This window comes from Nerophis lumbriciformis, linkage group LG02 (assembly GCF_033978685.3).
Source record: "Nerophis lumbriciformis linkage group LG02, RoL_Nlum_v2.1, whole genome shotgun sequence".
Lineage (NCBI taxonomy): Eukaryota > Metazoa > Chordata > Actinopteri > Syngnathiformes > Syngnathidae > Nerophis > Nerophis lumbriciformis.
The window spans coordinates 52,737,261-52,764,111 of NC_084549.2; the positions used below are offsets into that span (position 1 = coordinate 52,737,261).

General features: G+C 41.3%; 1 protein-coding gene across 2 annotated transcripts in view; it reads left to right on the forward strand.

Moving 5' to 3' along the window:
• The window catches only part of slc24a3 (solute carrier family 24 member 3), a 329,241-nt gene extending 302,977 nt beyond the window's left edge, over positions 1 to 26,264 (forward strand). For both annotated transcript variants that reach the window (XM_061964480.2, XM_061964488.2), the window contains 3 exons: positions 3,533 to 3,645; positions 22,512 to 22,577; positions 25,805 to 26,264. In XM_061964480.2, the coding sequence (XP_061820464.1) occupies positions 3,533 to 3,645; positions 22,512 to 22,577; positions 25,805 to 25,954 (329 nt within the window). In that variant the 3' untranslated portion in view covers positions 25,955 to 26,264. The remainder of the gene's footprint in view (positions 1 to 3,532; positions 3,646 to 22,511; positions 22,578 to 25,804) is intronic.
• The last annotated feature ends 587 nt before the right edge of the window (positions 26,265 to 26,851 follow it).

A 26,851-nucleotide genomic window follows, 5' to 3' on the forward strand; every position in this document is an offset into this window, starting at 1 on the left:
GTAATGGACACAGCGAATCACGTTTAGATCAATCCCGCTTATGTCAACAACACCTCTTTGCATACCAACTCTTCAAGTCCTTGTCCAGCGTGATCTTTTTAGTACTAAAACGACGTCAACATACATGATTGATTGATTCTGCCAACATAAAATGTGGGAGCCAAATAAGTAATTTCTATGAAAAATGGTCTGTTTATGTTGACATCAATCAATCAATTCCTTTATTGTCATTGTCATAATAACACTTAAGTCATACATGAACAACGAGATTTTGTTTGAGTTTTGTCCAGCGGCATAGAAACTGCATTGATGTGCAGGTTGACAATAGTTTACATTTTAGCATTGTCAGGAAGATCGCGATAAGAGGGACGTGGGGGTGGGAACAGTCAGATGGCTGATGGGTGTTACGTTGATGTTGCAGCAATGTAATGTCCAAAGCACAATTATTGAGGTGGTGAAGAGTGAGGTAGTAAGATGGTCCGGGGCAGCAAAGGGGCAGGCTGTTCATTTAGCAGTCTCACAGCCTGGGGATACAGACTGTGAGACATTCTGGTGGTCCTGGCGCGAATCGATCTATACCTCCTTCCAGAGGGTAGCAGGTTGAAGAGGCCATGTGCTGGGTGGTATCTGTCCTTCAGGATGTTGTGTACTCGCTTTAGGCAGCGAGTTGTGTACATGGCACTCATCTCTGGGAGTATCGTCCTTGTAATTTTCCCCGCCGTTTTAACATGATTTGACATGTGTTATATTGTAATAATAAAATAATAATAATAAACTCATAATAATCCCCTCAATCCCCCCAAAAGACAGATTAACTCGCTGGACTATAAAAACAATATAACATACATCCATAAACGTGGATGCATATGCAAAAGTGCAATATATTTATCCGTACAGTAATCTATTTATATCTGCACCTTCTTTTGTAAATGCAAACACTCTGCACCTCATTGCTCTTTTATCCTGCACTACAACGAGCTAACGCAGGGGTAGGGAACCCATGGCTCTAGAGCCAGATGTGGCTCTTTTGATGACTGCATCTGGCTCTCAGATAAATTCTAGCTGACATTGCTTAACACGATAAGTAATGAATAATTCCGCTGGTAATCACAGTGTTAAAAATAACAACGTATCAACCAGACTACAAAGCCATCAGCAAAACCATACAGCACCAGAAGTCGCATTAATGGTAAGAAGTATTTTATTTATTATTGGTTACCTTCAGAATAACTGTTATTAAAAAGAAAAAGAGACTTATTATACCGTATTTTTCGGAGTATAAGTCGCTCCGGAGTATAAGTCGCACCGGCCGAAAATGCATAATAAAGAAGGAAAAAAACATGTATAAGTCGCACTGGAGTATAAGTCGCATTTTTGGGGGAAATGTATTTGATAAAACCCAACACCAAGAATAGACATTTGAAAGGCAATTTAAAATAAATAAAGAATAGTGAACAACCGGCTGAATAAGTGTACGTTATATGACGCATAAATAACCAACTGAGAACGTGCCTGGTATGTTAACATAACATATTATGGTAAGAGTCATTCAAATAACTATAACATAAAGAACATACTATCCGTTTACCAAACAATCTGTCACTCCTAATCGCTAAATCCGATGAAATCTTATACGTCTAGTCTCTTACGTGAATGAGCTAAATAATATTATTTGATATTTTACGGTAATGTGTTAATCATTTCACACATAAGTCGCTCCTGAGTATAAGTCGCACCCCCGGCCAAACTATGAAAAAAACTGTGACTTATAGTCCGAAAAATACGGTACTCTAAAAATGTTGGTCTTACTTAAAAATTCACGCATTTAGTTGTATTCAGAGTTCAAGAATACTATATGGCTCTCACGGAAATACATTTTAAAATATTTGGCTTTCATGGCTCTCTCAGCCAAAAAGGTTCCCGACCCCTGAGCTAACGCAACGAAATGTTGTTCTTATCTGTACTGTAAAGTTCAAATTTGAATGACAATTAAAGGAAGTCTAAGTCTAAGTCTTTTGTCAACGTCATCAACATTGACAAGCAGCGTGAGACAACAAAAGTAATAAAACACGGACGCAGCCACTTCTTGTTCAGTGCAAAGTAAGCTAAAAAAAAAAAAAAAACTCAACTAAGTCACAAGTAAATGTACAAACAATGGATCGTTTCTGTTACGTCGACAGCCGCTTATGTTGACAAGAGTCAGCCAGTCTGAAGGGTGATAGTTTCACTACTACTAATTAAAAATTATAATGCTAATGCTAGCTATCGGAAATTTGCGTGGTAGCAATAAATAGCCACCAGCGTGATAGTTTCACTACTACTTCCTTCAAAAAAAATCTCTGGCCGGTCTTTCTTTGACTCGGACCGATACATTCTTGGTAGTAGCGTCATGTGTGTAGCGCAATCTAAGATCATTTATTGATAGTGTCTGCTTATTAATGTCAGTATAGCCATTAGAGACATAATATTTGTAATCTGTGCCAATATTACAGCGGACATCTTGTCAGTTTCCGCTATATGCGCTAGTCTTCATGGGAAATGTGGTCTTCCGTCTGTGGTCCACTGGCACCGCCAAAATCAACCAAAATTGAAAGTTCTTAAATGGGGTCTTAAAAATCTTTCTCTTTTCTCAAAAATCAACAGTGAGCTTTATAACCGGTGTGCCTAATATATGTATTAGTTCTGGTTGTGTTTACCGACCTCGAAGCAATTTTATTTGGTACATGGCGTGTGAAAAGTAGATGGCAGACACATATAAAAGGACTGCAAGTTGACGCCGGCTGTTCAATAAAAGACACTAGCAAGTACAGGTTAACAAGCAAGCCCAAAACGTTGATGTTTCTTTAAGAATATAGAACATTACACATGGTGCTCAAAAATCTGTCAAAAGGTTTTAGTACGACTTAGGTAAGCTACGAAGCTGCACTGCGGCTATAGGTACCTGCTGTTGCGTTTTTGGGATCTGCATGAGTCCTGAAAATTGGCGTGTGTCCACCACTGTAGCCCGCGTCGTAGTCAATAAAATCCTTCTTTTTCTCCATCCTCTTGTTTTGGGGCATTCATCTTCCGCTGTTGCCATTTCTAATACAAAGTAAAATTCAGTTCTAGCTTATGTATGTCAGTAGACTCGCTATGGAAGCGCTAAAAACTACAGCAAAGATGACGGAGAGAAGACATTAACGTTTTCCACTGTACCAATAATATTGTAAACACGTCTTGTCTTGAAGAGAAATGTCAACCTCAACAGCAATATTGTGTTGTCGGCCCTCTTATTTTATGGCGTTGTATTAAAAACGGGAAAGCTCGACGGGGTTCCTTTCATCCGTGCTTTTTCTCTCTTCCCTCATCAAATATTTAGGGAGTTTAGTCTGGGCGTGCAGAGAGGCGCATCATCGCCTTAGCTTCAGGTAGTCTTTTATATTTTGTTTATTCTCAGGGTCGTCGGCCACACAATCTTACCTTTGTATTGGCCTACCATTTCCTGTCCTGTGTTTGTCTGCTCTTACAACTTCCTCTCTGTTCCTCTGTGCAGGAATGGGTGACATGGCAGTGTCCAACTCCATCGGCAGTAACGTGTTTGACATCCTGGTGGGCCTTGGCCTCCCCTGGGCCCTGAAGACCCTCGCTATTAACTACGGCTCTGATGTAAGCAGCATACCACAACAAAAAACACACGCTATTCATCATGAATGATTGCCGATAAAAGATGGTCGAGTTCAAATCAGTTGAGATTCCTTTATCAGGGCTCTGCCAGTCCCATTGTTCAAAAAACCCTTCCAAATAGGCTGATTTCTAGAGCTGTCGAATTATTTATTATTGATCTTACGCCATGCTAATTCATAGGCCTCGCAGGGCACGGCGCAATAAGGCAGCCCAGGTAGAAAGAAAAAACTGCCCGTTACAGAGGGCGACAAAATAATTATTAGGGCTGGCATCGCAAAAACACTCTATGCCATAACCAATAGGGGGCCCTCATGATCATGGCCTCGGCTTTTGTAAATATTTGAAGATTTTGTTAGACTTAGACTTAGACAAACTTTAATGATCCACAAGGGAAATTGTTCAACACAGTAGTTCAGTTACAATGATGGAAAGTGTAAGGATGGAAAGGACAATGCAGGTATAAATAGACTAATATAGCGATAAAAAATCTAACCTATATACATAGTATGTGTACATAATAATATATATATATAGATATATTAAATTATGTCTATAACATATATACAATATATACCAATGACCATGTACAATATTACTTATTATTATTATTATTTCATTTAGTTGAAAAAAAATGTCAACTAAAATCAATCTTTGCTGTCAAAGTTTATTCATGCAAAATGGTTCATTCCTGCTGGTCGCAGCACACCGAGCAAGGAAAGGTTCACTCAACACATCGTCAAAGCTCACATTTATACAGTCACACACAGAGCCAACATTTAGGAACCAGAATGAGGTGATAAGTTTTTTTTTACAATTTAAATTCATGGAGACATTACAAGCTGCAGACTAAAGCTCCCCTCACAAAATGGATGGATGGATTAGCAGCTGCATGCTGCATGTAATAACTGTTGTAGAAACAATATTATAGCTTATCATAAGATTTTTACATGTGTTATAAGGTTTTTACTAGGGCTGTCAAAAAATGTCCATGCGGGGATTAATCACGCAGTTTACCGTATTTTTTGGAATGATACATGGACTTACAACTAGTTGAATGACACCTCCAACATGGCCTGAGGGGGTCTGTATCGCTTTTACTGGCACTTAGCATCTTTGAGGAGGGTAGCAGGAACCTTTCCACAAAAAAAAAAAAAAAATGTGCTGACTTGCTTCACGGCACACATCACTCACCTTTTCCCTAACGTTAAAAAGACGGAAGTCAGTGCGAACGCCCACGTGCCACCAGAAAAATAAAAGAAGTAGAAGAACGCCTACGTGCAACTACTGCTATCGTGGCCGAAGCTGCAGAACAGCCAAAGAAACGAAAAGTTTTGTCTGAGGAGACAAAAGAGAAAAAGGGAGGTTAATCGGATAAAAGGACAGTGAAGGAACAACAAGGCTTTCACTCGCTGGCGTGAGCTCAAAGATGCTGTCTTGGCTCTGTTCCTGCTGAACTATTAGGGGACTTTCGATGCTCAAATTAAAAATGCTAATGCTAATGCTAGCTATCGGAAATTTGCGTGGTAGCAATAAATAGCCACCAGCGTGATAGTTTCACTACTACTTCCTTCAAAAAAAAATCTCTGGCCTGTCTTTCTTTGACTCGGACCGATACATTCTTGGTAGTAGCGTCATGTGTGTAGCGCAATCTAAGATCATTTATTGATAGTGTCTGCTTATTAATGTCAGTATAGCCATTAGAGACGTAATATTTGTAATCTGTGCCAATATTACAGCGGACATCTTGTCAGTTTGCGCTATATGCGCTAGTCTTCATGGGAAATGTGGTCTTCCTTCTGTGGTCCACTGGCGCCGGCAAAATCAACCAAAACTGAAAGTTCTTAAATGGGGTCTTAAAAATATTTTCCTTTTCTCAAAAATCAACAGTGAGCCTTATAACCGGTGTGCCTAATGTATGTATTAGTTCTGGTTGTGTTTACCGACCTCGAAGCAATTTTATTTAGTACATGGTGTAATGATAAATGTGAAAAGTAGATGGCAGACACACATAAAAGGACTGCAGGTTGACGCCGCATGTTCAATAAAAGACACTAGCAAGTACAGGTTAACAAGCAAGCCCAAAACTTTGATGTTTCTTTAAGAATATAGAACATTACACATGGCGCTCAAAAATCTGTCAAAATGTTTTAGTAGGACTTACCGTATTTTCCGCACCATAAGGCGCCCTGGGTTAAAAGCCGCGCCTTCAATGAACGGCATATTTCAAAACTTTGTCCACCTATAAGCCGCCCGGTGTTGTAAGCCGCATCTAACTGCGCTAAAGGAATGTCAAAAAAACAGTCAGATAGGTCAGTCAAACTTTAATAATATATTAAAAACCAGCGTTCTAACAACTCTGTTCACTCCCAAAATGTACGCAAATGTGCAATCACAAACATACGTATATCAACATGGACAGAGCTGCGTGAAAAAAGCCACCCGGCCTCTTCGCGTAAACTTAAACTTACCTTAACCACTCGCTCATCTTTTCTTCATCCATCCCTTCGAGTTAGCTTTTTATGATGACGCCGGCTGGAAAGGTCTCTTTTGGCAAGGTCTTCCTTTTGAATATCACCATGGGTGGAAGTTTCATTAGCATGGCAAGCTAGAACCACAGTGAAGGATGACTTCTCATTCCCTGTGGTGCGAATATTCACCGTACGTTTCACAGGAATATCAGTTGCTGTGAAATAGTAATCCGTGTGTGGATGGAGAGATTGCGTCTTTTCATGAACCGGATCCCTGACGCTTAGTAGGAGCCATTTTGTGGTCTTTACAGATGTAAACACACAAAGGAAATGAAACGTACGGTGATATCCGCGCGCTTTTTCTTCTTCTACGCGAGCGGGTGGTTGCTTACAGTAGAAGAAGAAGCGCTTCCTGTTCTATGGGGGCGGGTGCTTACCTTGGCGGTTGCTTGCGTAGAAGAAGAAGCGCTTCCTGTTCTACCGGGAAAAAAGATGGCGGCTGTTTACCGAAGTTGCGAGATCGAAACTTTATGAAAATGAATCTTAATATTTATCCATATATAAAGCGCACCGGGTTAAAAGGCGCACTGTCAGCTTTTGAGAAAATGTGTGGTTTTTAGGTGCGGCTAATAGTGCGGAAAATACGATAGGTAAGCTACAAAGCCGCACTGCTTGATGGATTGTCTGCGGATTACAGCTACTGTACTCAGACGTACTGTGCTTCAACATACGGGTATTATTATAGTGTGTGTAAAAGGACCCTATATCTGTATGTGGAATTAAATTATGGAATGGATTAATCAAAGCAATCAAACAATGTACTAATATGATCCACTTCAACAAACTCGTCAAACTTAAAGTGTTTACAAAGTACAAAGAAGAAGACCCATGATAAACATTCTGAATTTATTTCATCCATCCATTCATTCATTCTCAAAATAATCTTACTCATCTCATCATATGAAATATAACTTAGTCAAGTCAAGTCAAGTCAACTTTATTTATATAGCACGTTTTCAACAACTTTTAAATTGAACCAAAGTGCTTTACAGGTTAAAAAAGCATGGAGCAAAAAAATAAAAATAAAAAAAATAAAAAATAAATACAATTACTTCACCGATTATTATTTATTTATTTATTTATTATTGTGATTACTTATGGAGTATATTGTGAATAAATTGAGAACAGGAAGTGAACAAAAGTTTTAGCAACTGTTATGTAAAAGAAAAGGGGTAGGATTAAATAAGCTCTGCTTCTTCCTAGTCCTTTTCGAACATGTTGAAAAGAGAAGCTGCAATTTGTGATGTATCACGTTGTATGCTTGCATGTTCGAAATAAACTCCAACTCAACTCAACTCAAAAGGGCACCAATTAGGAGACATTATTTCGTGTTTTCCATTGTTTCGCAATATTATGCAAAACCAAATTTTTTTACCTATTGGTACCTGCTGTTGCGTTTTTGGGATCTGCATAAGTCCCGAAAAATTGCGCGCTTCCGCCACTGTAGTCTGCGCTGTAGTCAATAAAATCCTTCTTTTTCTCCATCCTCTTGTTTTGGGGCATTCATCTTCCGCTGTTGCCATTTCTAATACAAAGTACAATTCAGTTCTAGCTTATATATGTCAGTAGACCCGCTATGGAAGCGCTAAAAACTACAGCAAAGATGACGGAGAGAAGAAGCTGTCGAAGTGGAGGCACGTGAATAAGACCGCCCACAAAACGCTGCATCAAAAAGCAGCTTGAAGATGGTGTGTAAAACATAATCTATGAAACATGTTGATCAAAGAACCACCATCACATGTTATGTAGACCAGTGGTCCCCAACCTTTTTGTAGCTGCGGACCAGTCAACGCTTGTTTTTTGTTTTTTTTGTCATAAAGAAATACAATCATGTGTGCTGCAGACTATATTGATCTATATTGATATATAATGTAGGAACCAGAAATATTAATAACAGAAAGAAACAACCCTTTTGTGCGAATGAGTGTAAATGGGGGTGGGAGGTTTTTTGGGTTGATGCACTAATTAAGTGTATCTTGTGTTTTTTATGTTGATTTAATTAAAAAATATATATATTTTTATTTTTTTTAATTTTTTTTTAATTTCTTGTGCGGCCCGGTACCAATCGATCCACGGACCGGTACCGGTCCGCGGCCCGGTGGTTGGGGACCACTGATGTAGACCACAAAAAAAATAAATCATAATATGACCCCTTTAGGGCAGCACGGTGACAGAGGGTTTAGTGCGTCTGCCTCACAATACGAAGGTCCTGAGTAGTCGTGAGTTCAATCCCGGCCTCGGGATCTTTCTGTGTGGAGTTTGCATGTTTTCCCCGTGACTGCGTGGGTTCCCTCCGGGTACTCCGGCTTCCTCCCACCTCCAAAGACATGCACCTGGGGATAGGTTGATTGGCAACACTAAATTGGCCCTAGTGTGTGGATGTGAGTGTGAATGTTGTCTGTCTATCTGTGTTGGCCCTGCGATGAGGTGGCGACTTGTCCAGGGTGTACCCCGCCTTCCGCCCGATTGTAGCTGAGATAGGCTCCAGCGCCCCCCGCGACCCCGAAGGGAATAAGCGGTAGAAAATGGATGGATGGATGACCCCTTTAATGCGCCTTATAATCCGGTGCACCCTATGGTCCGAAAAACATGGTATTTTGACCGCACATGCTCTTTTACTGTAACCGCTGATGGTTACCCGAAAGGCAGCGCGGGGTGTTATATGGTCAATGATCAGGTCAATTCATGCAACTTTCACTTCAAAAAATACCCAGACCGGACTTTAGCTAACATATTTGAGCAAGTTTTGAGCAAATAAATAACGTGCATTCAAGTAAAATATTTTTAAAACGTTCTTGTGCGACCGTATGACAATAAAATTGCATTTGTGTCCAAATATCAGGTTCTTTTTAAAATTGATTTAAATTAGGCACACCAGTAATAATCTGTGAATAATCCAAATTCAAAACTGTGATTAATCTGATTTAAAAAATTAGATAACACATTTTTTAAGCCTGCTCAGTGGCCTTGTGGTTAGAGTGTCCACTCTGAGATTGGTAAGTCTTGAGTTCAAACCCCGGCCGAGTCATACCAAAGACTATAACAATATAACTACCTCCCTGCTTGGCACTCAACATCAAGGGTTGGAATTGGGGGTTAAATCACCAAAATGATTCCCGAGAGTGGCCACCCCTGCTGCTCACTGCTCCCCTCACCTTCCAGGGGGTGGAATAAGGGGATGGGTCAAATGCAGAGAGTAATTTCACCACACCTAGTGTGTGTGTGACTATCAGTGGTACTTTAACTTTAACTTTCACATGTGTTTTCAAAAGGTAGTTTCAAGCAAATTAAGTTAAGATATTTTTTTTAATTGATTGTGTATGATGTCTTTAAAAAAAACGCCAGCAGAAACCAAAACACAGTAATTCAATTTGTTTGAATCAGTCTTTTTAAAACATCCAGTAGCTATAAAATTATAAAATAGTATTGCTGAATAGACAATATGTGTAATAATGTTATTTATGACACATGTTGACAAGCACACGTAGGACGAGCTGCAGCGCGATGGCCTCCTTTCTCCCATCCATTTCTGCGCAACTGCCAAATTGTACGCCCTTTCTCGATGTACAAACCCCGTTTCCATATGAGTTGGGAAATTGTGCTATATGTAAATATAAACGGAATACAATTGTAATGATCTGGTGTGGTGGATCCTAAGGATGCAGAGACGTTTTAGTGTGCTGTCAATAGTCTTTCTCTTTATTCAAGAGGTAGCACACAATAGCAAAAACAAAGGCGATGGTGGCAAACACACAAAAACACACCATGTAAAAACTACCAATATAAATTACCTACAAAAAACCAAAAGCGCTAGACAAGGCTAGGAGATATACTTCATGAAAGAAGTAATACTGAAAAAACAAAGTACAAAATAAAAGCGCTAGACAAGGCTAGGAAAAATACAAGCAAACCTGAGATGTTTCACAAGACGAACTAGTGAGTCCGCTGGCGAGTCAAAATACAAATGTGCCTGAAGGAAGCAGTCGACAAAGTTCCGGCGCTCACAGGCCGTCAGCAGCCAGGTTAAATAGGCTGCCCCTAATCAATGTCAGGTGTGTGCTGCTGCCTCGCACCAGCTGCACTCCATACTGAGGATGAGAGAGAGAGTGAACATTGTGTGCAAACAACAACAGAAATGAACAGGGAAATTTCAGATTACCACAGTACCCCCCCCCTCAACGGACGCCTCCTGGCGGCCTACCTGGCTTGTCTGGAAATCGAACGTAAAATTCCTTGATCAAGTCCTTGTCAATTATAAGCGATCTAGAAATCCATGACCGCTCCTCCGGGCCGTACCCCTCCCAGTCTACCAGGTATTGGAAACCCCTGCCCCTTCTTCTCACATCTAAGATGGTGTTTACTGTAAATGCTGGGTGACCTTCTAACCAGCCTGGGTGGATGCGACAGGCTTGATGCGGGACACGTGAAAAACAGGATGGCACTTGAGAGATTCTGCAACACGATTGATGATCTTGACAATGGGGAATGGTCCAATGAACCTGGGAGCCAGTTTCCTAGAGTGGTAGATCCCGGGACGATAACCAGACCTTCTGTCCCAACTGGTAGTGTGGGGCTGGTGTGCGATGGCGGTTGGCTAAGAGTTGGTTCCTGGCCGATGTTCTTCTTAACGCCGCCCTGGTGTTACGCCAAGCCTGATGAGCCCGGCGCAGGTGTGCAGTTGCGGATGGAATGTCAGCATTGGGTTGGGTAGAAGAAAAAACTGGGGGTTGGAAACCATAGGCGACGTGAAATGGAGACAGGCCGGTGGCGGAGCTAATGAGGGAATTGTGAGCGTATTCGATCCATGGGAGATTCTCAGACCAGGTTGATGGTTGCTGATGACAAGTGCACCTGATGGCCGCCTCCAGGTCTTGGTTGGTCCGCTCGGTCTGTCCATTGCTCTGAGGGTGGTAGCCGGAGGATAGGCTAGGGGAGGCCCCCAGAGACTTGCAGAATGCCCTCCAGACGGCCGAGGAAAACTGTGGCCCTCTGTCGGATACCACATCAGTGGGGATGCCGTGCAGCCGGAAAGCATGGAGCACTAATAGTTGGGCTGTTTCCAGAGCTGAAGGCAGCTTGGGTAGGGCCACGAAGTGGGCCATCTTCGAGAACCGGTCCACAATGGTCAAGACCGTGTCATTTCCCTCGGAAGGGGGCAGTCCTGTGACAAAGTCCACAGCTATGTGTGACCACGGGCGGGAGGGGATGGGTAATGGGTGGAGCCTGGTGGGATGCCTTGTTCCGGGCGCAGATCCGACATGCTGCCACAAACGCCTTTGTATCTGCAAGAATGGATGGCCACCAAAAACGCTGGGAGAGGACAAAACTGGTGCGACGAATACCTGGATGGCAAGCGATCTTCGACCCATGTGCCCAATCCAGAACGCTGGAACGGAGCCGAGGAACCACAAATAACCGACCTGGTGGGCAGCCCCGAGGAGATGTGTCCGACTTCAGGGCCTCCAAGACTTGCCGCTCGATGTCCCACTGGAGTCCCCCAATGATGTGGGTATGGGGAACAATTGGTTCCTGTGAAGAATTCTCAAAGGACGAAGAGTAGAGACGGGACAGGGCATCGGGATTTCCATTCTGAGAACCAGGTCGGAAAGTGATGATAAAGTTAAAACGGGTCAGAAATAGTGCCCACCTGGCCTGGCGGGGGTTCAGTCTCTGTGCCGTCCTTAAGTAGGACAGGTTCTTGTGGTCCGTGTAGATGATGAATGGTAGCTCCGCCCCTTCCAGCCAATGTCTCCACTCCTGAAGGGCCCAGATGACCGCCAGGAGCTCCCTGTTGCCAATGTCATAATTTCTCTCAGCAGGGGATAGGCGACGAGAGAAGAAAGCACAGGGGTGCAACTTCTGGTCGGAGATAGATTGCTGGGAGAGTACGGCCCCTACACCTGAATCAGAAGCGTCCACCTCAACAAAAAATTGGAGAGAACGGTCAGGGTAACAAAGAACAGGAGCCGAAGTAAACAATCTTTTCAGCCTCATGAACGCGGAATTGGCTTCGGGTGTCCATTCAAACGGAACCTTAGTAGAGGTTAGCCTCGTAAGTGGCTCAGCGACACGACTAAAATTACGAATAAATCGCCGATAAAAATTAGAGAAGCCCAAGAATCTCTGATGGTGCTTCTTGGAAACCGGAGTGGGCCAATCTACTACTGCTTTACCTTAGCAGGATCCGGTCTGAGTCTACCCTCCTCAATGATAAATCCTAAGAAGGGAATGGAGGATGAGTGAAACTCGCATTTTTCCGCTTTGACGAACAGTTTATTCTCGAACAATCGTTGAAGGACTAACCGAACCTGCTGCACATGTTCGTCAAATGTTGATGAATAAATTAATATATCGTCCAGGTAAACAAAGCGAAACCGACCTGTCATGTCCCGAAAAATGTCATTAATGAAGCCCTGAAAAACACCAGGTGCATTTGTAAGTCCAGAAGGCATGACTAAATACTCAAAATGTCCGAGAGGAGTGTTGAATGCGGTCTTCCATTCATCCCCCTCTCGGATGCGAACTAGATGGTACGCGTTACGTAGATCGAGTTTAGTAAAAAACTTTGCGGACTGTAAGGGAGTAAAAGCAGAATCAAGGAGTGGAAGAGGATACTTATTCTTGACAGTAATCTGATTAAGAGCGCGGTAGTCTATACAAGGCCGTAGGGACTTGTCCTTCTTTTCGACAAAAAAAAATCCAGCAGCTACCGGTGCAGTCGAAGGGCGAATGAGGCCCGCAGCTCGTGATGTGTTTATGTATTCTTCTAGTGCTTTGAGTTCGGTATTAGACACCTTGTACAAACGGGTCGATGGTAAAGCCGCTCCGGCTAGCAAATCGATACCACAATCGTAGGGTCGGTGGGGGGGAAGTGAGAGTGCTCTATCCTTGCTAAACACCGCTCTTAAGTCATGGTAGTTTGTGGGCACGTTTGTCAAGTCTATGTTCTCTATAACGGAGGTAGGTGGCGGTGTGTGGGATCCTGCTGCGGAACGAAGACAATGTATGTGGCAGGTCACACTCCAATTAATAATGGCCGAACGAGGCCAGTCTATGTGCGGGTTATGCTTATGTAACCAGGTTATCCCCAAAATGACGGGCGCGGACCGTGATGGCACGATAAAAAAAATTATTTTCTCACAATGATTACCAGACAAGCGCAGGTTGAGCGGGAGGGTCTGGTGGGTTATACTGGCTAATAGGCGCCCATCTAGAGAATACACCCTCTTGGGCACATACAGTTTTACAACTGGAATCTTATGGAGTCTCATGAACTCAAAGTCCAAAAAGTTATCATCTGCTCCTGAGTCAATGAGAGCGCAAATGTCTATTTGCTGGTTAGGCCAAGAAAGAGTACCTTTTAGCTGCATTCTGCCTGCGGCCAACGCAGGAGAACAGCGACCTCTGGTGGACGTGTCCTCTGGTGAGTGAGGGCGCACTCTTGGCCGTGCGGCGGGGCGCGGCAGTTCCTTGCAGCGGGAGATGAGGTGATCAGCGGCCCCACAGTATAGGCAGAGTTGGAGGCGAAAACGGCGTTCCCTCTCGGCAGTGGTGAGTCGACGACCTCCCAGTTGCATCGGCTCATCTATCTGCCCCGAAGGAGAGGTGTCTTCGGGAACGAGTTGCTCAGTCTTGCAGATGGCAGGTCTAGCAGGCGCTGATTGGCTGCTAGGTGGGGCGTGTCTCCCTCGTCGATCCCTGCTCTCCTCCAATAGGCGGAAGTCGATTTGCACCGCCAGTTCGATGAGATCATCCAGGTTCGTCGGGAGTGACAGCGGGATCATCATGTGACGAATCTCGTCCGCGAGACCCAGGAAGAAGGCGTCCAACAGCGCCGAGGGACCCCAGTCACAGTCGGCGGCCATGGTGCGGAACTCGATCGCGTAATCCGCGACCCGTCGTGAACCCTGTTGCAGCCTGAAAAGGGATCTCGCTGCCTCTCTACCTGGGAGTCGTCGTTGGAAGATTTGCTTCAAGGCTTTGGAAAAGTTTGCATATGTGGAGCTGGAGGTGGTCTGACGGTTCCATTCAGCAGTCGCCCAGGTGCCCGCACGGCCAGACAGGTGGGAGATAACAAATGCTACCGTAGCCCGCTCAGAGGTGAAAGCGGAAGCGTTTAGCTCGAAATGTAGTTCACACTGAGTCAGGAATTGTCTTACGTCTTCCTTTTCTCCGGAAAAACGTTCGGGTCGGGATAGCCGTATGTTGCTGGTACTTGCGGGTTGTGTAGGCTGGGTGGATGTCTGGTCAGGCACGGTGGTCGAGGTGGGTACAACGGTGGCTAGCAGCATGTTGACTCGCTCCAACATGGTGTCTTGACGCTCCGACAGTCCCTGTAGACCTCGGCTCAGGTGGTCTAGCTGGTCCCCCTGCTGGTTGATCCGTTGAGCCTGGCCTTGTAATGCTCTTTTCCAGGCATCTGTCTCTGCGGGTTCCATAGTTTGGCCGGAACTTTCTGTAACGATCTGGTGTGGTGGATCCCAAGGATGCAGAGACGTTTTAGTGTGCTGTCAATAGTCTTTCTCTTTATTCAAGAGGTAGCACACAATAGCAAAAACAAAGGCGATGGTGGCAAACACACAAAAACACACCATGTAAAAACTACCAATATAAATTACCTACAAAAAACCAAAAGCGCTAGACAAGGCTAGGAGATATACTTCATGAAAGAAGTAATACTGAAAAAACAAAGTACAAAATAAAAGCACTAGACATGGCTAGGAAAAATACAAGCAAACCTCAGATGTTTCACAAGACGAACTAGTGAGTCCGCTGGCGAGTCAAAATACAAATGTGCCTGAAGGAAGCAGTCGACAAAGTTCCGGCGCTCACAGGCCGTCAGCAGCCAGGTTAAATAGGCTGCCCCTAATCAATGTCAGGTGTGTGCTGCTGCCTCGCACCAGCTGCACTCCATACTGAGGATGAGAGAGAGAGTGAACATTGTGTGCAAGCAACAACAGAAATGAACAGGGATATTTCAGATTACCACAACAATGATTTGCAAATCATTTTCAACCCATTTTCAATTGAATGCACTACAAAGACAACATATTTGATGTTCAAACTGATAAACATTTTTTTTTTTGCAAATAATCATTAACTTTAGAATTTGATGCCAGCAACACGTGACAAAGAAGTTGGGAAAGGTGGCAATAAATACTGATAAAGCTGAGGAATGCTCATCAAACACTTATTTGGAACATCCCACAGGTGAACAGGCAAATTGGGAACAGGTGGGTGCCATGATAAAAGTAGATTCCATGAAATGCTCAGTCATTCACAAACAAGGATGGGGCGAGGGTCACCATTTTGTCAACAAATGTGTGAGCAACTTGTTGAACAGTTTAAGAAAAACCTTTCTCAACCAGCTATTGCAAGGAATTTAGGGATTTCACCATCTAAGGTCCGTAATATCATCAAAGGGTTCAGAGAATCTGAAGAAATCACTGCACGTAAGCAGCTAAGCCCTTGACCTTCCATCCCTCAGGCTGTACTGCATCAACAAGCGACATCAGTGTGTAAAGGATATCAACACATGGGCTCAGGAACACTTCAGAAACCCACTGTCAGTAACTACAGTTGGTCGCTACATCTGTAAATGCAAGTTAAAACTTTCCTATGCAAGCCATTTATCAACAACACCCAGAAACGCCGTCGGATTCGCTGGGCCTGAGCTCATCTAAGATGGACTGATACAAAGTGGAAAAGTGTTCTGTGGTCTGATGAGTCCACATTTCAAATTGTTTTCGGAAACTGTGGACGTCGTGTTCTCCGGACCAAAGAGGAAAAGAACTATCCGGATTGTTATAGGCGCAAAGTTGAAAAGCCAGCATGTGTGATGGTATGGGGGTGTATTAGTACCCAAGACATGGGTAACTTACACATCTGTGAAGGCGCCATTAATGCTGAAAGGTACATACAGGTTTTGGAGCAACATATGTTGCCATCCAAGCAACGTTACCATGGACGCCCCTGCTTATTTCAGCAAGACAATGCCAAGCCACGTGTTACAATAACGTGGCTTCATAGTAAAAGAGTGCGGGTACTAGACTGGCCTGCCTGTAGTCCAGACCTGTCTCCCATTGAAAATGTGTGGCGCATTATGAAGCCTAAAATACCACAAGGGAGACCCCCGGACTGTTGAACAATTTAAGATGTACATCAAGCAAGAATGGGAAAAATTCCACCTGAGAAGCTTAAAAAATGTGTCTCCTCAGTTCCCAAACATTTACTGAGTGTTGTTAAAAGGAAAGGCCATGTAACACTGTGGTGAACATGCCCTTTCCCAACTACTTTGGCACATGTTGCAACCATGAAATTCTAAGTTAATTATTATTTTCCAAAAAAAAATAAGTTTATGAGTTTGAACATCAAATATCTTGTCTTTGTAGTGCATTCAATTGAATATGGGTTGAAAAGGATTTGCAAATCATTGTATTCCGTTTATATTTACATCCAACACAATTTCCCAACTAATGGAAAAGGGGTTTGTATCATTGGCGTTGCTAGGCCTATTTTAGGGGGGCTCAAGCCCCCCTAAAATATTCTTAAGCCCCCCCTAAATAATTTGGTGTTAAAAAAAAAAAAAAAAAAAAAAAAATTATTTTTATTTTTTTTTTTTACAAATACATGTCGACATATTCATTATAAAGTGGCCCGAATATGAGTTTAAATAAATAATCATATAACCTGTCATTATTCACTCAGTTTCCCCTCACTTCATAGCGTAAGGTAGAGAGCCCCTTTCGTGCGTCAGTATCCAATCCATTCCACTTGTTCATATAGAAAATGCCGACATCACTCAAAAACCAGTCCGCATTTTCTCTGCGACCTTGCTTGCGGTCCTTGGACTTGTTCATATAGAAAATGCCCACATCACTCAAAATCCAGTCCGCATTTTCTCTGCGACCTTGCTTGCGGTCCTGCAGGTGTACGAAGCACATTAGCACACAGCACTGCAGAACAAGAACGTGTACGGATGCAAAATGGACATAAGAAACTTTTTCAAGAAAGTAAGTATTCATCACTGCTTGTATTAAAATGTATTAGCTCCACTTTACACCAGGTCTGTGTTTGACAAAAAGTTACATTCCCACTCTAAAACAATGCTGCTACTTAGTTAGCTTGTTAGCCTGTAATGCATCATGAAGGTCCTGGTTATTTATAAAGTTAAATGTGCACTCTTTTTTATCATTTGCTATCTTTGGGGTTACTTCCTTCTGGAGCATCAGCTGTGTTTCTCACTTTACACATGGAGGAGAACAGGAGCTGAGCTCATTCACGTATGACTATCATCAGTAGATAATAATAATAATAATCACTCCACAACCCCTATTGACCTGTAGGAGTCAGGATAGAGGAGCACATAAAGTGAGAGAGGAGAGGCCTCTACTGGAAAGGTGAGTAGGAGAATAATGATACATATAAATAAATATTAAAACTTTTTTTTGTTTAAATGGCTTATCGATAAGCCATTTGTTTTATTTATTTTATTACATCACCAGAATGATTGACAATTAGGAGGAGAAATAGTCAACATGATCCACAACATCCTCTATCCATCCATCCATTTTCTACCGCTTTTTCCCTTTGGGGTCGCGGGGGGAGCTGGAGCCTAACTCGTATACCTTTAAGTCATTCATATATATATATATATATATATATATGTATATATATATATATATATATATATATATATATATATATATATATATATATATATATATATATATATATATATACACATATATATATATATATATATATATATATATATATATATATATATATATATATATATATATATATATCCATCCATCCATTTTCGACCGCTTATTCCCTTCGGGGTCGCGGGGGGTGCTGGAGCCTATCTCAGCTACAACCGAGCGGAAGGCGGTGTACACCCTGGACAAGTCGCCACCTCATCGCAGGGCCAACTCAGATAGACAGACAACATTCACACTCACATTCACACACTAGGGCCAATTTAGTGTTGCCAATCAACCTATCCCCAGATGCATGTCTTTGGAGGTGGGAGGAAGCCGGAGTACCCGGAGGGAACCCACGCAGTCACGGGGAGGACATGCAAACTCCACACAGAAAGATCCCGAGGCCGGGATTGAACTCACGACTACTCAGGACCTTCGTATTGTGAGGCAGACGCACTAACCCCTCTTCCACTGTGCTGCCCATATATATATATATATATATATATATATATATATATATATATATATATATATATATGTATATATATATATGTATATGTATGAAAGACTTAATATGTATTTATATATATATATATATATATACAGATAAAAGCCAGTAAATTAGAATATTTTGAAAAACTTGATTTATTTCAGTAATTGCATTCAAAAGGTGTAACTTGTACATTATATTTATTCATTGCACACAGACTGATGCATTCAAATGTTTATTTCATTTAATTTTGATGATTTGAAGTGGCAACAAATGAAAATCCAAAATTCCGTGTGTCACAAAATTAGAATATTACTTAAGGCTAATACAAAAAAGGGATTTTTAGAAATGTTGGCCAACTGAAAAGTATGAAAATGAAAAATATGAGCATGTACAATACTCAATACTTGGTTGGAGCTCCTTTTGCCTCAATTACTGCGTTAATGCGGCGTGGCATGGAGTCGATGAGTTTCTGGCACTGCTCAGGTGTTATGAGAGCCCAGGTGGCTCTGATAGTGGCCTTCAACTCTTCTGCGTTTTCGGGTCTGGCATTCTGCATCTTCCTTTTCACAATACCCCACAGATTTTCTATGGGGCTAAGGTCAGGGGAGTTGGCGGGCCAATTTAGAACAGAAATACCATGGTCCGTAAACCAGGCACGGGTAGATTTTGCGCTGTGTGCAGGCGCCAAGTCCTGTTGGAACTTGAAATCTCCATCTCCATAGAGCAGGTCAGCAGCAGGAAGCATGAAGTGCTCTAAAACTTGCTGGTAGACGGCTGCGTTGACCCTGGATCTCAGGAAACAGAGTGGACCGACACCAGCAGATGACATGGCACCCCAAACCATCACTGATGGTGGAAACTTTACACTAGACTTCAGGCAACGTGGATCCTGTGCCTCTCCTGTCTTCCTCCAGACTCTGGGACCTCGATTTCCAAAGGAAATGCAAAATTTGCTTTCGTCAGAAAACATGACTTTGGACCACTCAGCAGCAGTCCAGCTGGTGTCGGTCCACTCTGTTTCCTGAGATCCAGGGTCAACGCAGCCGTCTACCAGCAAGTTTTAGAGCACTTCATGCTTCCTGCTGCTGACCTGCTCTATGGAGATGGAGATTTGAAGTTCCAACAGGACTTGGCGCCTGCACACAGCGCAAAATCTACCCGTGCCTGGTTTACGGACCATGGTATTTCTGTTCTAAATTGGCCCGCCAACTCCCCTGACCTTAGCCCCATAGAAAATCTGTGGGGTATTGTGAAAAGGAAGATGCAGAATGCCAGACCCAAAAACGCAGAAGAGTTGAAGGCCACTATCAGAGCAACCTGGGCTCTCATAACACCTGAGCAGTGCCAGAAACTCATCGACTCCATGCCACGCCGCATTAACGCAGTAATTGAGGCAAAAGGAGCTCCAACCAAGTATTGAGTATTGTACATGCTCATATTTTTCATTTTCATACTTTTCAGTTGGCCAACATTTCTAAAAATCCCTTTTTTGTATTAGCCTTACACAATATTCTAATTTTGTGACACACGGAATTTTGGATTTTCATTTGTTGCCACTTCAAATCATCAAAATTAAATGAAATAAACATTTGAATGCATCAGTCTGTGTGCAATGAATAAATATAATGTACAAGTTACACCTTTTGAATGCAATTACTGAAATAAATCAAGTTTTTCAAAATATTCTAATTTACTGGCTTTCACCTGTATATATAAGAAAAACCCAGACACCATCTTTGTAGTCATTTTTCTCCTGCGTGTACTTCCGTCTTCCTTTACAATGAGTTGCACGAAACCTTGTGTCTGCAATTGTAAATAATTTAGTTTTGAAGTTTTGTGTTTCTTGTAGAATCCATGTAAAGTAATATACATTAGCCTATTGTTAAAATAATGAAAAAAACATCATTAAATATATTTGTTTTATTGTATTGTTACATTAATAGCTGTTGTATTGTTATAGGATGGCTTGTTAAACATTTCATAGAATTTTCAGAGGGAGGAAAAACCAAGACATTTAATATAAAATGTAAAATGAATAAATACATAAAAAGAAAAAAAATGGTTAACAGCCATCGTCCCGGAGAGCGTTTAATTTCGTCTTGTGCATTTTTTTTACCGTCCCCGGGATGACGGGACTACGTTAATCTCAAGCCCTGGAAGTTGTATTTTATTGTTTGAATTATTTGTTTCAGCATTGAAATTTGAAGATGGTCCCTCAGCTCTTTGACAGCTTTGGCTCTTTTTCAGATCAGCAGACGGACTCTAAGTCTTTCTTATTTACAGTATATATAAACGTTTCTCATTTCTATTCAGACTTCCATATACATTTAATTTCCTTAACGACTTGCCATAATATATATATATAAATATATTATATATAAGCCAAATTATCCCGATCCAGATATTACTTTAATTGAAGTAATTAAGTAATATTTCCAGGGCTTGAATTTACAACCATTTTAGTCACATATGTGCCCAAAATGTAATCTGTGCAACTTCAAAATATTTGGGAACAAACAATTATTGTATTGTGAGCGAAAGTCGTGGCATTAGCCTCTATGTTGTGAAGTAATAACATAGAGGCTAATGCCATGACTTTCATTGTGTTTCAGTGTATCTTGAAGGATCATGCAAGTCATTGTTTCTTGTTGATGCTGTAAACAAAATGTCACTGTGAAAACCCATGTTTGTTGTTGTACTGAACACAAATAAACCGACTGAAATAAGAATAATAACAATGAATAATTTCTAAGTCTTTGTTAGCCGTTTGTGAGGTTTTGTGCTTGTGCGCTACGTTCGCTCACATCCTGTGCATCTCCTGGGGGCTAAGCCCCCCCTGTCCTTAAAAGCTAGTGACGCCCCTGGTTTGTATTAAATATAAACGCAAAACAGCGGCTCCAGAACAATGTCAGTCTTAATGAATATCGTGTGCTAAATTATTATGTTCAGCGTCGGGCCGTGCGTTTCCCACCTCGGCCTTCTGTGATGTCCGATTTCAATGATTACCTCTCAAAATACCATAATTGATGTCACCACATGACCATTGCTGCAGAAATACTATACAGAAACACATTTACGCATCAACAGTTAAAGTTAAAGTACGTAAGTAAGATTGTCACACACACACTAGGTGTGGCGAAGTTATTCTCTGCATTTGACCCATCACCCATGATCACGCCCTGGGATGTACTAAACAAGTTATTTTCTGGCACATTTAAAAATCAATAAACCCGCATCAGGAATTAAAACATATCTTATGAGGTACTGTCAAAATTAAAATTGCAAAAAACATGTTAAAAGTGAAAAAATAAAGAAATAAAATAATTGAACTCAGAATTTGTAGCACCCATTCGACGCTGTATCGCCCCTCGTTGTCTGTTGATTAGAGTGGAAATAGCGGGCATTTTCCCAATTGATCGCTGAGATCGTGTCGTCTACTGTCAACAACTTGTGATCTGATTGGCTATCGCAACTGTCTATCAACTGTATGTGTTCTCAAATTCATCCGCTAACGGTCCCGGTGAGTATCCAATCACAGGACGCGTAAATGTCATGTTCAACGTGAGGCCAGCTGGAAGGCCTTACTGACAACAACTAGCGCAATTATCTATCAACTGTATGTGCCCGTTCACTTACAGCGCACGGACGCCCTCATTGTTGATTCTGAAGGTCCCTGGCAGATTTCGTACAGCATGGCAACATAAGTTAGCTGAATTCTGATTGGATACAAACTCTAACCTAAAAACAACAGCGCTGGAAGGAGCATAATATGACATGAAGAGATTATGAATACTTTTTGATATTTAGGGAAAGTAAATTAAAAATTACTTTTATCTTTAATTATAATCAAGATTTCTGGTTATGCACACCACTGATTATGTTTGCATTTTCTCCACCCAGTCTTGTGGATGTTCTGATGATCAGCATATATTCTGCCTATTCATGATGGCAGACACACATTTTTCGGCGCATTATTCTGCTCACTTTAGAAACGCAATCCTCTACACAAAAGTTTAGTAGATCGGCTTTGGCTGTGCTATCAAGTTTGTGCATAATTTTAGTACAGTACAGTGCCTTCCTTTAGTAGATCAGGCCCTAAATGTTTTTATTTTGTTGCAGATCAAATTAAACAGCAAAGGTTTGATTTTTTCCGTCGGGCTTCTGTTGGCTTCCGTGTTCCTGACGGTGAGTACACGTTTTTTTTATGCACATTTCATAACCCTTCAAACTTGCAGAGCACCTTCATGTATTCTTTTTTTTTACAGTTACTAATCTTATTCTTCTACCTTTCTGTTTTAGTAATATATTTGTATACATGTATAATACTCATTTATGGGGCTGTAACAATATCAACATTTCGTATCAGTTGTTGTGACCAAAATAATCACGTTTATCATTATTATTATAGTATTGTTGAGTGTGCTCAAAAAGTATTTATATACACACACACATAAATCTTTGAAAATTGAGTTAAAAAAAATAACAAATCAAGAGACCCACGATATATTTTATTCGCAGAAGAAACATAAGTTTAGATTGGCCGATGGCGTTTGTTATGTGTCTTGTATTCGTGTTAGCATTTAAGATAGCTACCGATCAGCCCACTGGCTACTTCTTTAAGAAATGAGCAGATTCACCGTGCCGTGAGTTTATCAAGCCCTGAAATCTATCATTGCTGTAAAAATTATTACAATTTGAAATGCTAATACTAATCGTAATTTTATCGTTTATCATTAATATTGGTAATTGTTACATTTAAGGATGTCCGATAATGGCTTTTTGCTGATATTCCGATATTGTCCAACTCTTTAATTACCGATACCGGTAATTTACAGTCGTGGAATTAACAAATTATTATGCCAATTTGGACAACCAGGTATGGTGAAGATAAGGTCCTTTTTTTAAAAATTAATAAAATAAAATAAGATAAATAAATTTAAAAAAAATTATTGAATAAAAAAGAAAGTAAAACAATATAAAAACAGTTACATAGAAACTAGTAATTAATGAAAATGAGTAAAATTAACTGTTAAAGGTTAGTACTATTAGTGGACCAGCAGCATGCACAATCATGTGTGCTTACAGAATGTATCCCTTGCAGACTGTATTGATATATATTGATATATAATGTAGGAACCAGAATATTAATAACAGAAAGAAACAACCTTTTTGTGTGAATGAGTGTAAATGGGGGAGGGAGTTTTTTTGGGTTGGTATACTAATTGTAAGTGTATCTTCTGTTTTTTATGTTGATTTAAAAAAAAAAAAAAAAAAAAAAAAAAAAACCGATACGATAATAAATAAACCCGATACCGATATTTTACGATATTACATTTTAAAGCATTTATCGGCCGATAAATGCATCTCTAGTTACATTCCTAACATATGCATAAAAAACACAACAGACCTTACCCTAATTACGATCTACAGTTGTGCCTCGCTTTTGGCACACCCTACTTTTCATAGGATTCTTTTTTTTAATTCCGAAAATGGTTGCCCAAATTTTGCCTCAGTTTTCATATCCCGTCTTGGTTAACGTACGAGCAAACGTTGCACATAACAAACTAGTCAGTTTGCTTGCGAATCATTTCACAGAATCGCACACCCAGACAAGGAAGCTTGAGCACCTGTTTACTCTCTCTCTTTCTATCTCTCTCTCTCTCTCTCCTTGTTGGTTGAAACCGAAACCAAACTGGTAAGACTATGAGTAGCATGTGTCTGTCAAGAACAGTTGCACAAGAAGTCATTTCAAATAAGAAACATGGCGTATATACTGAAACAATTTTTATAAAAGTATGCTGGATCATGTAATTTACTGAACATACTGATGATACAAATAATGAGTATAATTCATACAGTAGCTGGTACCAAAAACATTGTTAATGGGAGCACACAACTCAACAGTCTAGTGTGGCGCAACTGTGTTATTATACTGGCGGGCTTTTGTTTTGAAGGGCTGACCTTACAAGCTATATAGTAGGTTACGATGCTGAGCGGAACGGCAGAATATCTGAAGAGAAAGATAGCGGGAAAGAAGGGTAAAATACGTGAGTTTCTCGGCGACCGCGTCTACGAGGTCAAAGACTCCTGAGAGTTCAGCAAAATACATGCAAACAAATCTATCACTGTTACAAGAAAAGAAGGTTGGTATCAGCCGATATCAGTGGCGGGCGGTGCGTTTCTCACCGAGGCCTTCAGTGATGTCCTACTTAGTCCCGACTTGATCTCTCAAAATACCGTAATTGATGTCACCACATGGACACGGCTGGAGATAATATACAGAAACCCACTTGCACACTACTGCACATTGGATCCCCTCAACAGTGTACAAAACGGTCTATTTTTCGGCGCATCTAAAATTTAATAAACCCGCATCAGCAATTAAAACATATCTTATGTGGTACTGTCAAAATGAAAATAATGGTATAAAACAAATGAAACATGAAAAAAATAAAGAAATGCAATATTTGAACTCACAATTTGTAGCACCTATTCGACGCCGTATAAGCCAGTGGTACTGCTCGTAGTCGGTAGTTGGTCATAGTCGGTTGATTCGTGTGAAAGTGGCGGGATAGCTTCTGGTGTCGGCCGACCTCGTCTCACGAGTATCTTAAGTATCCTTCTTGAAAATGGCCTTGCAAATATATATCTGCCACCTAATCAACGTTTTGCTTTCCTTCTTTGTGAGTACCGGTGAGTTTTCTGTGGCTTTCTATGGCTCGTATGGCTCCGGGGCCACTTCCTGTTTTCGCAACTTGTGATTGGATACTCACTTGGGAGTCTCCAAGTGAGTATCCAATCGCAGGACGCGTAAATGTCACATTCAACGTGAGGCCAGCTAGAAGGCCTTACTGACAACAACTTGTGATCTGATTGGCTATCGCAATTATCTATCAACTGTATGTCCCCGTTCACTTACAGTGCACGGACGCCCGCATTGTTGATTCTGAAGGCCCGGGCAGATTTGGTACAGCATGGCAACATAGGATAGCTGAATTCTGATTGGATAAAAACTGTAACCTAAAAACAACAGCACTGGAAATAGCATAATATGACATGAAGAGAATATGAATACGTTTAGATATTTAGGGAAAGTAAATTACAAATTACTTTTATCTTTAATTATGATCATGTTTATGTTAGGCCAGCAGAGAAGGCCTTGCTGGCCCTGACGGCACACCATCAATCAATCAATCAATCAATGTTTATTTATATAGCCCTAAATCACAAGTGTCTCAAAAGGCTGCACAAGCCACAACGACATCCTCGGTTCAGATCCCACATCACCACATGATAAAGTGCTATTTTTTGTCTTTTTTTTTTCTGTTTGGTAACCTATTTTCTTATGGTCTTTTAAAGCACATGTGTACGCGTGTGTGTCGGTGTGTGTTTGTGTGTGTGTTTGTTTTCAGGTCATGGGGGTTCACCTCAACAAATGGACGCTGGACAAACGTCTCGGTTTCACGTGTCTTCTCTTCTACTCTGTCTTCTTGTGCTTCTCCTGCCTCATTGAGTACAATATCTTCATCTTTGTCAACCTGCCAACCTGCAGGGATGACTGACACACACACACAGACACACACACACACTGAGATACACGCACACACTTGAAGGTGAAAGGTGTTTTTGTCTGACACCCGGATGTAATTACCAGGAAGAATTATGTGCAAATACTTACCCACTTGTATCATGTTTTATTGTATTTATGTAGTAGTACTCCAGTACTACTAGTAATCAGTGCAATATGGAGCTTCACCGGTCCGTGTGAGCTCATACGAGGAGGACTAACTGGACTGCCAATGGACGCCAGGAGCGACAACCCCCACGTGTTTCTGCTGTGGGGGACTTTTATTTTGAAACGTTGACTGGCTGCTAAACACACTGGCGGGTGTTTACGTCTACAAGTCACAATACCGCATTGACCCCAATATAAAACCTTTTTTTTTTTTTCCGCCACCACCACCACCAATAGATTGCAGTCCTATGGGAAACACGCACTTAAAATAAACATTAATTTTTGGAGAAATCCTGGCATCGTCACATGGCCACCACTCCAAAATGTCATATATTGTGGTTTTATACTCGGGTCAATGCTGTCATTATATGTGATCGGTGAGTAAAAGAGTGCGGTTTAGCACTCACCTGATAAAAATGTATTGTGTAATGTAATGTATTAAGGGACACATATTTGATAGTATATATTGTACATACAAATATAAATTTTTCAGATTGAATAATGCATCTTAAGGCTATGTTAACACTGCAGGTTTTGATTCCCAATTCGTTTTTGTTTTTTTTAAATCCGATCTTTTTTGTGTAGTCGTTTACGTTACAAAAAATAATGTGATGCCTACTATGAACATAATGGGTCCGTGACGTGCCACGTGCGGCAGCGTGTTTACTAAAGTAAAAATGTCTCCAATTCGGTTGAAAGTGCAAGGATTTTGTGCAACTGGAGT